We start from the raw sequence: 14,056 nt of genomic DNA, 5'->3' as shown, positions 1-14,056 counted from the left end.
GCATTGAAATGAAAACACATTTGCACTGGATCCGTTTTTGCGTTAAAAAAACGTTCAGGACGCATATTACAAAAACGTAGTGTGAAAGCCGCCTTATGGTGGAGTCATGAACTCTGAGCTTAACTGAGGCAAGTGAGGCCTGAAGTTCTTTTGGATGTTGTTGTTATGTGGTCTTTTATGACCTCTTTGATGAATCCTCTTTCACTCTTTGGGCAATTTTGGTCCGCCAGCCACTCCTGGGAAGGTTCAACATTGTTCCATGTTTTCACCATTTGTGGATAATGGCTTTCACTGTGGTTCACTAGAGTCCCAAGAGCTTTAGAAATGGCTTTATAACCTTTTCCAGACTGATAGATCTCAATAACTCTGTTTCTCATATGCTCCTCAATTTCTTTAGATCACGGCATGATGTATAGCTTTTGAGGACCTTTTGGTCTACTTCACTTTGTCAGGTAGGTCCTATTTAAGTGACTTCTTGATTGAGAACAGTTATGGCAGTAATCAGGCCTGGGTGTGGCTAGGGAAATTGAACTCCGCTTCCCAAAGATGTGATAAACCACAGTTAATTTATGTTTTAAGCGGGGCAATCACTTTTTTACACAAGGCCCTGTAGGTTTGGATTTTTTTTCCCTTAATAATAAAGACCGTCATTTATAAACTGCATTTTGTGTTCTGGGTTTTTAAGTTTTTAATTGTATTATTCAGTGATCTTCAATTCTACCATATCGTCTTATTTGCCGCACCATAGTACAAACTCTTATACCCTTCTGATGCATTGGTGGAATCAAATATAAATGAATCGATTTAGACGTATAAGAAATCGAAGAATGGCCTTCAAAAAAGACCTTCCTTATAAAAATATTATTGTGAGGTTCCTTTCTCCATCTGTGGTGCCCACATGAAGTATTATGAACTGTATTTGGTCTGTATATGCTATGATGTCTCTTTTATTTATTTATTATAGGATATTTCTCTCCTTCCCATGTTTTCACTTTTCCCCTCCCTCCTTATGATAACTGTATATGCCTAAAGCACACATGCACTTTATAGATGTATATATATTGCTAATTAATTTGACCTGTATACTTTCATGCATATTTATATATACTGTAATACTATAATAATGGCATTGTCAAGTTTTGTGTATAATGGTGTCGTTGAGGAGGTGTTAATAGTGTTAAATTGTGCTGTATGGCAGTTTGAGACTAATTTGGATTATGGGATATATTTTTGAGAGATACAGTATCCTGGCATAAATATTGTTTTTCATTAAATGGAGTAACATTTTATCATATGAAGATGTAATAGTTAAGGCATCTAGACACCGACAAGAGGGGTTAATTACTATGAGTCAGTGGAGATGATGTGTGCGTGCTCGGTGTTCTCCCTTGTGTCCCTGGTTGTCTCCGTTGTCTGGCGACCGCGTATGCCTACTGGTTTCTTTGTTAAATCCGGGTGCACATGCGCGGTCAGGAGAGGAATGGCGGACCATGGCGGCTCGGGACAGCATGGAGCATGCGCTGGCGTCTCATCCCTATTGGCTCATTAATTTAAGGGCGGTCTATTTAAATGGCTGCAGCATAACCAGATACTATGCCTTTCCCTGAAGAAGACGCTGTGCGAAATGCGCATCGGGGGCATGGGGTGCCCTAGCTGGAGTATTACATTATCTCATTATGGGTAAATGTTACTATGTTAGGACATGCATATCCATTGTTCCTCTCTCTTACCACATGTGGCTCTGTTTGTTGAGCACGTATGAGGTGGACGACTAAGTGACACTTTGAGCTTGCTGCTCCATGTAGGTGGTTGATCCGATTGAGAGTAGTGTACATGGTGTATGTAAAGCAATTTATGTCAGCAAATTACCATTATTTAATGAAGTTACTGTTTGTTACTTATGTATTGTTTTGCTGTCATATGTGAACATAGACATTTAAACTGTACATATAAGGGATTGTCGGATAACTAACACTGCATGTGCATAGTACTTCGAAACCTCATTTGATTATAACTTATTGTGATTCATATGAACACATATATTAAATTCCTGTTACTATATAAAAATTTTTGTTATAACCTTGTGGAGTGAAACCTCACTATACATTTCATGCCTTTTTCTTTATACATGAGCACAGGGAGATAATTAATATCTGCGGGTGTACCGTTTATATACTGTGAAATAGAGATTGATCAGATCCTCACTTGGGCATTTTTGAACGAATAGTTGTATTTAGATGGTACAATTAAATATATTACATTATGTGAACTCTTTATTTATACATCTGGGGCCCTGCTAACTATGAATCCTTGAGGATTAAACTATTACTTACCATCTTCTTTAAATTCTTAAAGAGTGTATATACCTTGTTAGGATTAAGATCCGTACCACACAGTGTGGTGCATGTCTCTAGGGTCGGGGCTCCCCTTATTCTGTGTCTATTTGATCACAATGTTATACACCGTGTGCAGAATTATTAGGCACATTATATTTTAGAGGATTTTTTTTTTTATTGATCAACAACGATGTTCTCAATCAGCCCAAAAGACTCATAAATATCAAAGCTTAATATTTTTGGAAGTTGGAGTGTTATTTTTTTTAGATTTGGCTATCTTATGAGGATATCTGTTTGTGCAGGTAACTATTACTGTGCAGAATTATTAGGCAACTTAATAAAAAACAAATATATTCCCATCTCACTTGTTTATTTTCACCAGGTAAACCAATATAACTGCACAAAATTTAGAAATAAACATTTCTGACATGCAAAAAACAAAACCCCAAAAAATTAGTGACCAATATAGCCACCTTTCTTTATGATGACACTCGGCAGCCGACCATCCATAGATTCTGTCAGTTGCTTGATCTGTTTACGATGAACATTGCGTGCAGCAGCCACCACAGCCTCCAGACACTGTTCCGAGAGGTGGACTGTTCTCCCTCCCTGTAGATCACACATATTATGAGGGACCACAGGATCTCTATTGGGTTCAGATCAGGTGAACAAAGGGGCCATGTCATTATTTTTTCATCATTTATACCTTTACTGGTAAGCCACGCTGTGGAGTAGTTGGATGCATGTGATGGAGCATTGTCCTGCATGAAAATCATGTTTTTCTTGAATGATACCGACTTTTTCCTGTACTACTGCTTGAAGAAGTTGTCTTCCAGAAACTGGCAGTAGGTCTGGGAGTTGAGCTTCACTCCATCCTCAACCTGAAAAGGTCCCACAAGTTCATCTTTGATGATAACAGCCCATACCAGTACCCCACCTCCACCTTGCTGGCGTCTGAGTCGGAGTAGAGCTCTCTGCCCTTTACTGATCCATTCTCTGGCCCATCAAGAGTCACTCTCATTTCATCAGTCCATAAAACCTTTGAAAAATCAGTCTTAAGATATTTCTTGGCCCAGTCTTGAGGTTTTATCTTATGTTTCTTGTTCAGGTGGTGGTTTTCAGCCTTCCTTACCTTGGCCATGTCCCTGAGTGTGGCACACCTTGTGCTTTTTGATACTCCAGTAACGTTGCAGCTCTGAAATATGGCCAAACTGGTGGCAAATGGCATCTTGGCAGCTTCACGCTTGATTTTCCACAATTCATGGGCAGTTATTTTGCGCCTTTTTTGCCCAATAAGCTTCTTGCGACCCTGTTGGCTATTTGCCATGAAACACTTGATTGTTCAGTGATCACGCTTCAAAAGTTTGGCAATTTCAAGACTGCTGCATCCCTCTGCAAGACATCTCACAATTTTGGACTTTTCAGAGCCCGTCAAGTCTCTCTTCTGACCCATTTTGCCAAAGGAAAGGAAGTTGCCTAATAATTAAGCACACCTTATATAGGGTGTTGATGCCATTACACCGCACCCCTACTTATTACAGAGATGCACATTACCTGATTTACTTAATTGGTAGTTGGCTCTCAGCCTATACAGCCTGGAGTAGGACGACATGTATAAAAAGTATCATGTGACCAAAATACTCATTTGCCTAATAATTCTACACACAGTGTATGCATGTGTCTTTTTTACATGTGTAATATTGAAATAAAAAATGTTTTGGTAATTTTGGTTAAAAAAAGTCGTTGCGTCAAAGACTCTAATTTTCTCTATATGTGTATTTGGTTTATAAGAGTCGGCATATGATGTGTCTTTTGAGGTTAAACTGGAGAGCAATATTTCTTCTATTTTGTGTTACTTGTGTTATCTTTGTCCGATATTTAAATTTGTTTGGTGATCTGAAACATTTAAGTGTGACAAACATGCAAAAGAATAAGAAATCAGGAAGGGGCATACACTTTTTACACCACTGTATGCAAAAAAAATAGTTTTTTGTCACCACCTAGTGATTTTTTCATAACACTACAGGCAAAACCTTTCATATTAGCCGTACATATACAACTAACAGTTTGTTTGCGAAAAAAAATATAATATAATATTAAAAATAAAGCTCAGGTGTATAGTTCAGCACATGGAGACATGGATTTTTCACAGTATTATTCTCATTTAAATTACAGTTAAATATGATAAATTTCCTACGGAATTGAGAAATCCATTTTGACCAGTAATGGTGAGTATAAAAATTTTTCCAGCAAGTGGCTGTAGGAATAAGGAGGACTCATCACCTTCCAAATATGTCATAAAGTAAAAGGAGACCAGAATCGAACACTTTTCTTAAAGAGTAACTAAACTTTTTGTTATATTTAAATAATGATCAGTTTTAAAGTTAAAAATCTTTGCAATGTGCTTATATTGCTTATGTAGCACCCACGGGGCAAGGGGTTAACTTTTTACTCGTCGCCGGGCCGGTGATGTCGGGTCTGGGGATGTCACAGATGGGCCTGCCCAGGTTCGTGGCCCCAAGGCGTACAATAAAAGGGAAGGACAGGTATAGGATGATGATGGTGGAGGATTTGTCTAGTGACACCACCTGTGGTACGCGGCCAGGGATTAGCCGCCGCTGCGGGTGATGTTCTCCAAGGCTGATGGTGTCGCAGCAAGGGTGGTTCTGCTCCCCACAGGTGGAGCGGGCCCCGGGGAGGTGATGGAGGAGACTGTGGCCATTAGCGCCGAAGCACGGGGGCGACGGTGCCAGCATTAAGAGGCAGAGTCAGCTGCTGCGGTTCTAGGTCTCTTTACTTACAGTTCGTAGGCTGCCCGGAGGCACCGGTCTCCACTGCGAAGGACTCCAGCCAATCCCGGGAAACTCAGAGGTTAGAACCGGTGCGGTAGTTTGTGGGCCCTTACTCCTTGCGCTTTTTAGTGTGAATCCCCGTGACCTGAAGTGCTTGGAGACCCCAATGTAGTGTTAGGCTATGTGCGCACGTGTGCGCTCTGCAGAGCGCAGCTGAAAAGCTGCGTTCTGAAGCGCATGGTTCCAGCGAGAACGTGCGCTCTGCCTGCAGCTCCTGCCATAGACAGAGCAGGGGCTGCCGGCAAAGCGCACGGAAGAAGTGACATGTCACTTCTTAGAACGCAGCGATTCGGGCAGCAGCCGAAGCGCTGCGCTCTAAGACGCCACGTGCGCACATCTCCTGCATAATCTCCATAGATTGTGCAGGGGACGCAGGACGCATGCAGTTACGCTGCGCTACAAAGCGCAGTGTAACTGCATGAATTACGCACACGTGCGCACATAGCCTTAAAGTTCCTGTCACGTATGCAGGTGCTGCGGGTCCGTACTGGGGTCTGACTTAGATCACGACCCCGGACCCTATGTGGCACTGTATTCTGGGAACTGTGGTGGCCAGAGGGACATGCAATCCCCCTGTCCTGCAGATTGTGGTGACCTAACGTGAAGTCTGTGCCACCCTAGGGCTCTGCACCCTGAATAGCGCCGGTTTCAAGGGAGCAATGAAGCTGTCTCCTCAGCAACCGTGTTTCTCCTTCATCCCACAGAAGCTACCGGTCAGTCAGCTCCTCCACTGTCGTCTCCTACTCCTTCCAGTCTGCCTGGTCCTAGCTATAGAAGCTCTTAAGCACTCTCTATAGCGACGGTGTTCTTCTGAGTCTCAGACTATTCTGAGGTGAATGTGTGTGTGTTCTCTCACTTCCCCTGTTCTGCCCCCACCTTCCTGATGACTCACTGGTGACCACCTTTAGCCCAGTTACAACAGGGGAGCACCTGGCTGTGTGTGTGTTGTGTAACTGCTGACTCCCTTCCCGGCTGTGTTGTGCAAGTGAAAATCAGTGGATTACCTCTTCCTTACCCGGGATGAGCATTGCACCTTAAGTCAGATGCAATACCCTGTGGCAACTGAAGCTTCAGGGGCGCCACACTTGCTTCTCTCCGAAAATCTATGCTGCAAGTGCTGTTACACCTGCATTATTCCTGCACTGAGTAGTTATTTTGAATTGCAGGTCTAGAAAATATCCATCCTCCCGTGTGACCTTCTCTGCTCCTCTCCCACATACTCAGACAGGAAGATGGTTTGGTTTAACTCTGTTTTAAGGCTGCTTTACACGGTACAACCGATTGTGCGATTTCACAATCGATCGTACCCGCCCCCGTCCTTTTTGCGTCACGGGCAAATCGCTGCCCGTGTCGCACAAAGTTAGTAACCCCCGTCACACATACTTACCTCTCGTGCGACCTCGCTGTGGGCGGCGAACGTCCACTTCCTGGAGTGGGAGGGACATTCGGCGTCACAGCGACGTCACACGGCCGCCGGCCAATAGAAGCGGAGGGGCGGAGATGAGCGGGACGTAAACATCCCGCCCACCTCCTTCCTTCCACATAGAGCCGGCGGCGGCCGCGGGAGGCAGGTGAGCTGCTCATCGTTCCCGTGGTGTCACACGGAGCGGCGTGTGCTACCACGGAAACGATGGTCAACTAAATTAAACGATATTATGGAACCTAGCGAGCAGTACACGACTCATGATATGTGAGCGATACTGCGTCGCTAGAAGGTGTCACACAGGCCGGCATCGCCAGCGATGCCGGATGTGCGTCACAAAAACCGTGACCCCGACGATCTATCGCACGATAGATTGTCTGGTGTAAAGCAGCCTTTAGGCATAGGGGTTTTTTTGGGAAATAATATACATTTTTTTTCAGCACACAATGGATTAATCATGGAATTAGAGGTACGGCCATTTCTCCAAAGTGTCCCAAGTATCATTTATCAACACGACAATACCAGGCTGCATGTTAGTGGGGCTACTGTGAGCAGCCTGCATGTCTTATATGTCCTACTACCGTCTGCACATTGACCCGACTTGCTCGCAGTTTGGCAGGACAGTTCTCAGACAACCATTGATAATCTCATTGATATCAGACAAGGTCTTAAGTGTGGAGATTTCTGACTTTTCGCCTCCCCTGATGAAGCTTCCCTTAGCAGCGATACGCATGGGGTCAGTCCCCACCACCACAACTCTATCGTGATTCACTAACATTGTTTTTCTCATCACAGCTCCGGTCTGGGAAAAGTATGTGAGCTCTTCTACACAGGATCCAGCACCATTTGTCAGTTTTGGGCTCATTTGTACAACTCACCACGATGGAGCGCCTGAGAGATCTTTAAAGTACCTCTGCTTGGATACACACATGTACCACTGACATCTTGTATGTGCTATATTGCATCTATGTAGACTGTATATATGTGTTTTTGTGTACGATGCAGGTGAGGCATTCATGTTGGCATTGCACACTATTATTTTAGGTGTTTTTATTGTGTGTTGTTTAATAAACATTGTTTCTATTTGATTTTGGGTTGTGGTTTGCTCTGCTCTCTACTGGCTCTTTTTCAGGTCTCACAAAATTTCTGTACGTGGCACTCATACTCGAGACTGAATAAAGTGTGATGTTTTGAAAAATTTGTTTACATCATTTACATAAAATTAACCCTGTGATGATTTTTTTCCTTCTTTCTTTGTGTTACAATTTCAATATTGAGGAGTGCATACAATTCGAAAAGCTAAAAATTACTGTCTAACTTAGTGATAATATCTGTGGTCCTATAAAAAGGGGAATGATGTCAGGCACTCTTCTGTCATTATTTTGACAGGTGTGAAATGTCACTGGGCAGATCTGTGCTGGTATCTTTACACTGGATGTATGTAAGAAGAGATGTAAGATAGATTCCGGTGTATTAGAAAGCAGCCGAAAAAGAAGGTGGAGGCTAGAAACAACAACTGGGGTACATCCATGTGTAGTCAGAGACTCAGATTAATCCTTTACAATCAGCTATGTCCTTTTCACACAGATTCACCCTTTAGAAGCAGCTGTGTCCACCTTTATATTTGCTGCATAATACACAGAGACAAATGAATGCATTAATAGCCTAGAAAAAATAATAATTCTAAATGTATTAACGTTCAGGTTCCTGGTCGGTGATGAGGTACATTTCTGCCTGATTTGCTGTAATGGTGTGGGTGTACACTGGCCCTCAGGCTAGGTGACTAACTTTCCTACTCCCAGAGTTACCTCTGATGGTGAAGATATCTGGGCCGCCTTCTTTGCCCCAACCCATGGAGAAGACCAGGACAAGAGTGATAAAGCCAACACAAATAGACAAACAGGGAAAACCAAATCTTTATCTCATGGCATAGACAAACAGGGGAAACCAAATCTCTATCTCATGGCATAGACAAACAGGGGAAACCAAATCTCTATCTCATGGCACACACACAGAGGTATAAGACAAAAAGAGTTTAGGAGAAAAATAAGAGTAGGGAGCAAACAAGACCATGGGAGTACTTCACAACAACTCCAAGCCCAAGTAATACAATCACCAGCAGGACTGGAATACACCAGCACACGTACCGGTTTAGTAAAAGCTATAGTCGGCAGGGAAAGACAGGCTCCATCTTTAAAAGGCATAGAGTGACTTTGATAGGTCTCCCACAACATTTGATCCAAAAGTCACAGCGACGTCACATGGCAGCCGTCCAATTGAAGCGGAGGGGCGGAGAGCAGCCGCAGAAAGTCACGCCCACCTCGATGCCGGAGGACGCAGGTACGGTGTCGTTCGTCGTTCCATGTAGTGATGTGTGCTGCCTTAGGAACGATGAACAACCTGCGTCCAGCACCAGCAACGATATTTGAGATTTGAACAACGTGTCAACGATCAACGATTAGGTGAGTATTTAGGATCGTTAGCGGTCGTTCGTACGTGTCACATGCAACAACGTCGCTAACGAGGCCGGATGTGCGTCACGAATTCTGTGACCCCCAACGACATCTCGTTAGCGATGTCGTTGCATGTTACGGGGCCTTAACTCAGAAGCAAACATCGTGTGACATTTGCTTTTCGAAGACTCATTGACCATTGGAATAGATTGATGAAACCTTTGTGATTCTCTTTTCGTGAATTTAGGAGAAATGCAAGTAAAACCTGCATCATCTTAATACTGAAGGAAATCCTCTGATTTGCTAAATACATATATTTTAGAAAACAATTAAAATTTCATCTACTGTAAATTCTTAGATTTTTTTCATACCCAATAGGTCATCTTTAAGTTGCTAGCATTTACATTTTTTTTTCTTTCGCAACGTAACAGGAGAAATATAGTATATCATAATTGGCAACTGTGTCATATATAATAATGGTAACTCTTTATGGTGCTCCAGATTAAAGCCTCTGACAACCACTGGGAGGTCATTGGGGCATAAGAAACTGGTAAAAAGAGTTTTGAACTACTTGAAAGAAAAGAAAAAGTGTAATGTGCTCAAATTATTTGGAAACCACTTACCTGATTATATAGGGCTCGGGAGAATCGGGGCGCAGGTGAATGGCACGTGTAATATCCTTCAAGGCACTGAGCAAATCTTTCATCTGTTAGAAGTGGGACCGAGAATAAATGCAAAGTTAGTTTTGATCCACTAGGTAATAAGAACTATTGTGTATTCTACCATTTCTACCCATGGAAATATACCTGTCTGTAGGCCTGAGCCCTGCAGATATATGCCCGAATCCAGAGGGGGTCAACTTTTATAGCGGCAGAGAAGTGGCGCACTGCTTGAGAACATTGGCCTTGGTGAAGTAGGCAAATCAGACCCAGATTCAAATGTGCCACGGGCACAGCTCTGTAGAAAAGCAAGACAATGTGAGCTGGAAGAGGCTCTCCGGCCAGTCCGCAGAGTCTCCCAGCAGTCCGCAGAATCTCCCGCCAGTCCGCAGAGCCTCCCGCCAGTCCGCAGAGTCTCTCGCCAGTCCGCAGAGTCTCCCGCCAGTCCGCAGAGTCTCCCGCCAGTCCGCAGAGTCTCCCGCCAGTCCGCAGAGTCTCCCGCCAGTCCGCAGAGTCTCCCGCCAGTCCGCAGAGTCTCCCGCCAGTCCGCAGAGTTCCCGCCAGTCCGCAGAGTCTCCCGCCAGTCCGCAGAGTCTCCCGCCAGTCCGCAGAGCCTCCCGCCAGTCCGCAGAGCCTCCCGCCAGTCCGCAGAGTTTCCCGCCAGACCGCAGAGCCTCCCGCCAGTCCGCAGAGTTTCCCGCCAGTCCGCAGAGCCTCCCGCCAGTCCGCAGTCTCCCGCCAGTCTGCAGAGTCTCCCGCCAGTCTGCAGAGTCTCCCGCCAGTCTGCAGAGTCTCCCGCCAGTCTGCAGAGCCTGCCATCAGTCTGCAGAGTCTCCCGCCAGTCCGCAGAGTCTCCCGCCAGTCCGCAGAGCCTCCCGCCAGTCCGCAGAGCCTCCCGCCAGTCCGCAGAGCCTCCCGCCAGTCCGCAGAGTCTCCCGCCAGTCCGCAGAGTCTCCTGCCAGTCCGCAGAGATATACAGACCCATACGTGAACGGTCGCAGCACTGACTGCTAAAGCTGATGATCTGGAAAACCATCCGCAGTGCATTAAAGTGAACCTGTCAGGTTCCATATGAATTTTTACCTAGCAGCAAGAAGAACATGTGTGGGCTAAAAATCCCTGCCTAACCATCCCTGTCTTATAATATTGTGCACATGTGAAAGTATAAAAAAAGGGTTTAAACCTTACATTTTCCCTATGCTAATAAGCACTGGGACTAGTCACAAGGACGTTGTTTCGCCCCAACTACTCTGCCCTCTCTCTCTGTGGTATCACACCCCTCTGAGTGTAATACCATGATTTCAATGAGCCAGCATCGCTGCCGTCTTATGGAAATATGTCCTCAATAACGTATAACTTACAATAGTTGGCATTAGAGACCCAGCTTCTGACATTTGCTTTGTTACAGCATAACATCCAGAAGTGCTGCAGAGATATACCTTTATTGTGTATCAGTGTTTGAGATTAATTACCGATGTCTGTGACTCCACTGTGTCCCCATCACTATTTATTTCCCAGAGGAACATTGCAGCTATAAGACTGGTTTGTCAGGTCTCCACAAGAAAAAACAAGGAGAAAAGATTTCCACTTAGACCCCACTATAGCTTCTCATGTAGCCAGATCAGATCTCATACTTTGCATTGACGAGGGGCAATCACCCCGAAACACCGTGTCTGCAAATTGAGGTTCTGATCTGGCATAAATCCTAAGTCATATGATAAAGCTCATTGGAGAGTCACTTTTAACTTTTAGGATTGCTACTTCCAATAGATGGCACCAGAGTTTGTCTCCTTCCTCCCTAAACTTCCTCCCTCACTTTGCCCACCACTACTATTACCTCTGTGGCGCCATGACAATACTTCATATCCTTTGGGAGTTCAGTTTTGCCATAAGATATTGTGTGGATCTATACTCAGATTCTATCAGTAAGTTGTGAACATTTATGTGAATTGGACCTTCTATGTATAACTGCTCTGGAAGTTATTACAGTATTCTTCAGTCTTAGGCTATGTTCACATTTCCGCTTTTTTGCATCAGTCACCTGTGTTGCTTGACGCTTGTGACTGATGCGTTGTACAACGAGTGAAAAGAATTGTCAGGAGAAAGCGGATTCCGTTGGTGAAATGCTTTCAGTATAAAAACGAGAGAGCCAACCGCCGGGAGATCAGCTGATCGCTCTCAAACGTTGGTGGCCGGCTATTGTGAACGATCAGCTGATCGCCCGGCGGCCGGCTTTTGAGAGCGATCAGCTGATCTCCCGGCAGCCGGCTGTTATGAGAACAATCGTTCACAATAGCCGGCCGCCGGGCGATCAGCTGATCACTCACAGAAGCCGGCCGATCAGCTGATCACTCACAGAAGCCGGCCGCCAGGCGATCAGCTGATCGCTCATAGAAGCCAGCCGCCGGGCAATCAGCTGATCATTCACAGAAGCCGGCCGCCAGGAGATCAGCTGATCGCTTACAGAAGCCGTCCGCCAAGCAATCAGCTGATCGCTCACAGAAGCTGGCCGCCAGGCAGTCAGCTGAAAGCTCACAGAAGCCAGACGCCGGGCGATCAGCTGATTGCTCACAGAAGCCGGCCACCGGGCGATGAGCTGATCACTCACAGAAGCCGGCCGCTGGGCGATCAGCTGATCGTTCACAGAAGCTGGCCGCCAGGCGGTCAGCTGATCGCTCACAGAAGCCGGACACCGGGCGATCAGCTGATCGCTCACAGAAGCCGGCCGCCGGGGCGATCAACTGATCATTCACAGAAGCCGGCCGCCGGGCGATCAGCTGATCGCTAACAGAAGCCGGCTGATCAGCTCATCGCTCACAGAAGCCGGCCGCCAGGCGATCACCTGATCGCTCACAGAAGCCGGCCGCCGGGCGATTAGCTGATCGCTCACAGAAGCTGGCCGCTGAGCGATCAGCTGATCGTTCGGCCGCCGAGACAGAGACATTGATTTGAATGATTAAACACAAGATCTGAGCATGCGCAGTGAAAACAAAAGGATTTCACTGCTCAAAAAAACGTTACATGCTGCATTCCTGACGGTCAGTCGTTCCACTCATACAAGTCTATGGGAACAACGGAATCCGCTAAACGGATTGCGTTGTTTATCAGAGTGGCGGATTGTGACTGATCCTAAACAACGGAAATGTGAACATAACCTGACAGTAACATGTGAAACATACTTATCCAAGAGAAGGACGTGCTCAAAATCAAATGCCGCCTCCGACCACAGGCCCAGGTCTGTATAGAGAACTCCACGGTGAAGAAAAGCACTGAGGTTCTCAAATCCATCATGAAGAAGCACTATGACATAATGAAAGGACGTAATTAGAGACCAATATATTCTCTATACACTCAAAAAATAATTGTGTGCAACAACTAAACATCAACACCATTACTCTGTACTAGCATCATTATGCATAAATATCCTTACAATTTTTTCACCTTCCCTAACCTGTCTCTGACTGCAAAGGCTGGTAGGAAACAACGGACCAGACAGGTGATGGGCAAAGGTGCGTGATCAGTAGAGTGACTACAAAATAAAAATGACATGGCTTTGCGCTATTTTATCCTCATGTTGACGGGATCACGGTCTGTTTCCAGATTACAAGGAGGAATATCGTAATTTTCATTTCTTTTAATATCTCTTGCTTAAAAGGCAATTTTAATAATTATTGCCACGAATACAAATAAACATCAAGGAATGTTATCAACCTACATTATGGTATCAAGAAAGATTGGTAGCGCGAGAGTTATAGTGACGGTGGTGTTGATCAGAGTGGACGTCATCGCCAGAACAGAAAAAGAATACAGGGTAAATTAAGGAAAATAAATACAAGGAACAACATGGAGGTAAGACCTGACCGGCCATTAGTCAATAGTTTGAATGTATAATTTCTAAGTTGGAGGCAGAGTTGATGTCTAGAAACAAGGTGGACAGTGGTGGAAGCCTGAAATAATTAAGAGCTAATTGATTAATCCTTTTCAACCTGCCATTAAAGGGAACATGTCACCAGATTTGGTGACTATAAGCTGCGGTCACCACCACTGAGCTCTTATATACAGCATTCTAACATGCTGTATATAAGAGCGCAGACCGCTGTGTAGAACGTAAAAATCACTATATAATACTCACCTAAATGGTCGCGCTGCGGTGGAGTTGGGTCAGATGGGCGTCTCCGTTCTCCGGTGCCAGTGCCAACTTTGTCGTCCTTCTTCTGAAGCCGGGGTGCATGACGCATCCTACGTCATTCACACACACCGGCATTGAGGTCCTGTGCAGGCGCACTTTGATCTGCCCTGAGCAGAAACCAACGAGTGTGTATGACGTATTACA

The 14,056-nt window shown here is 45.1% G+C and overlaps 1 protein-coding gene across 1 annotated transcript in view; it reads right to left on the bottom strand.

Moving 5' to 3' along the window:
- The window catches only part of LOC142258517 (uncharacterized), a 163,936-nt gene that overhangs the window by 132,712 nt on the left and 17,168 nt on the right, over positions 1–14,056 (bottom strand). The window contains exons 7-9 of the mRNA XM_075331139.1: positions 12,903–13,023; positions 9,871–10,021; positions 9,688–9,770 (exon numbers count right to left, since the gene is read on the bottom strand). Of these exons, the coding sequence (XP_075187254.1) occupies positions 9,688–9,770; positions 9,871–10,021; positions 12,903–13,023 (355 nt within the window). The remainder of the gene's footprint in view (positions 1–9,687; positions 9,771–9,870; positions 10,022–12,902; positions 13,024–14,056) is intronic.

Source organism: Anomaloglossus baeobatrachus, chromosome 12 (genome assembly GCF_048569485.1).
Source record: "Anomaloglossus baeobatrachus isolate aAnoBae1 chromosome 12, aAnoBae1.hap1, whole genome shotgun sequence".
Taxonomy (NCBI): domain Eukaryota; kingdom Metazoa; phylum Chordata; class Amphibia; order Anura; family Aromobatidae; genus Anomaloglossus; species Anomaloglossus baeobatrachus.
The sequence above is the reverse complement of the archived record's forward strand: the minus strand, read 5'-3'. Positions and strand labels throughout refer to the sequence as shown.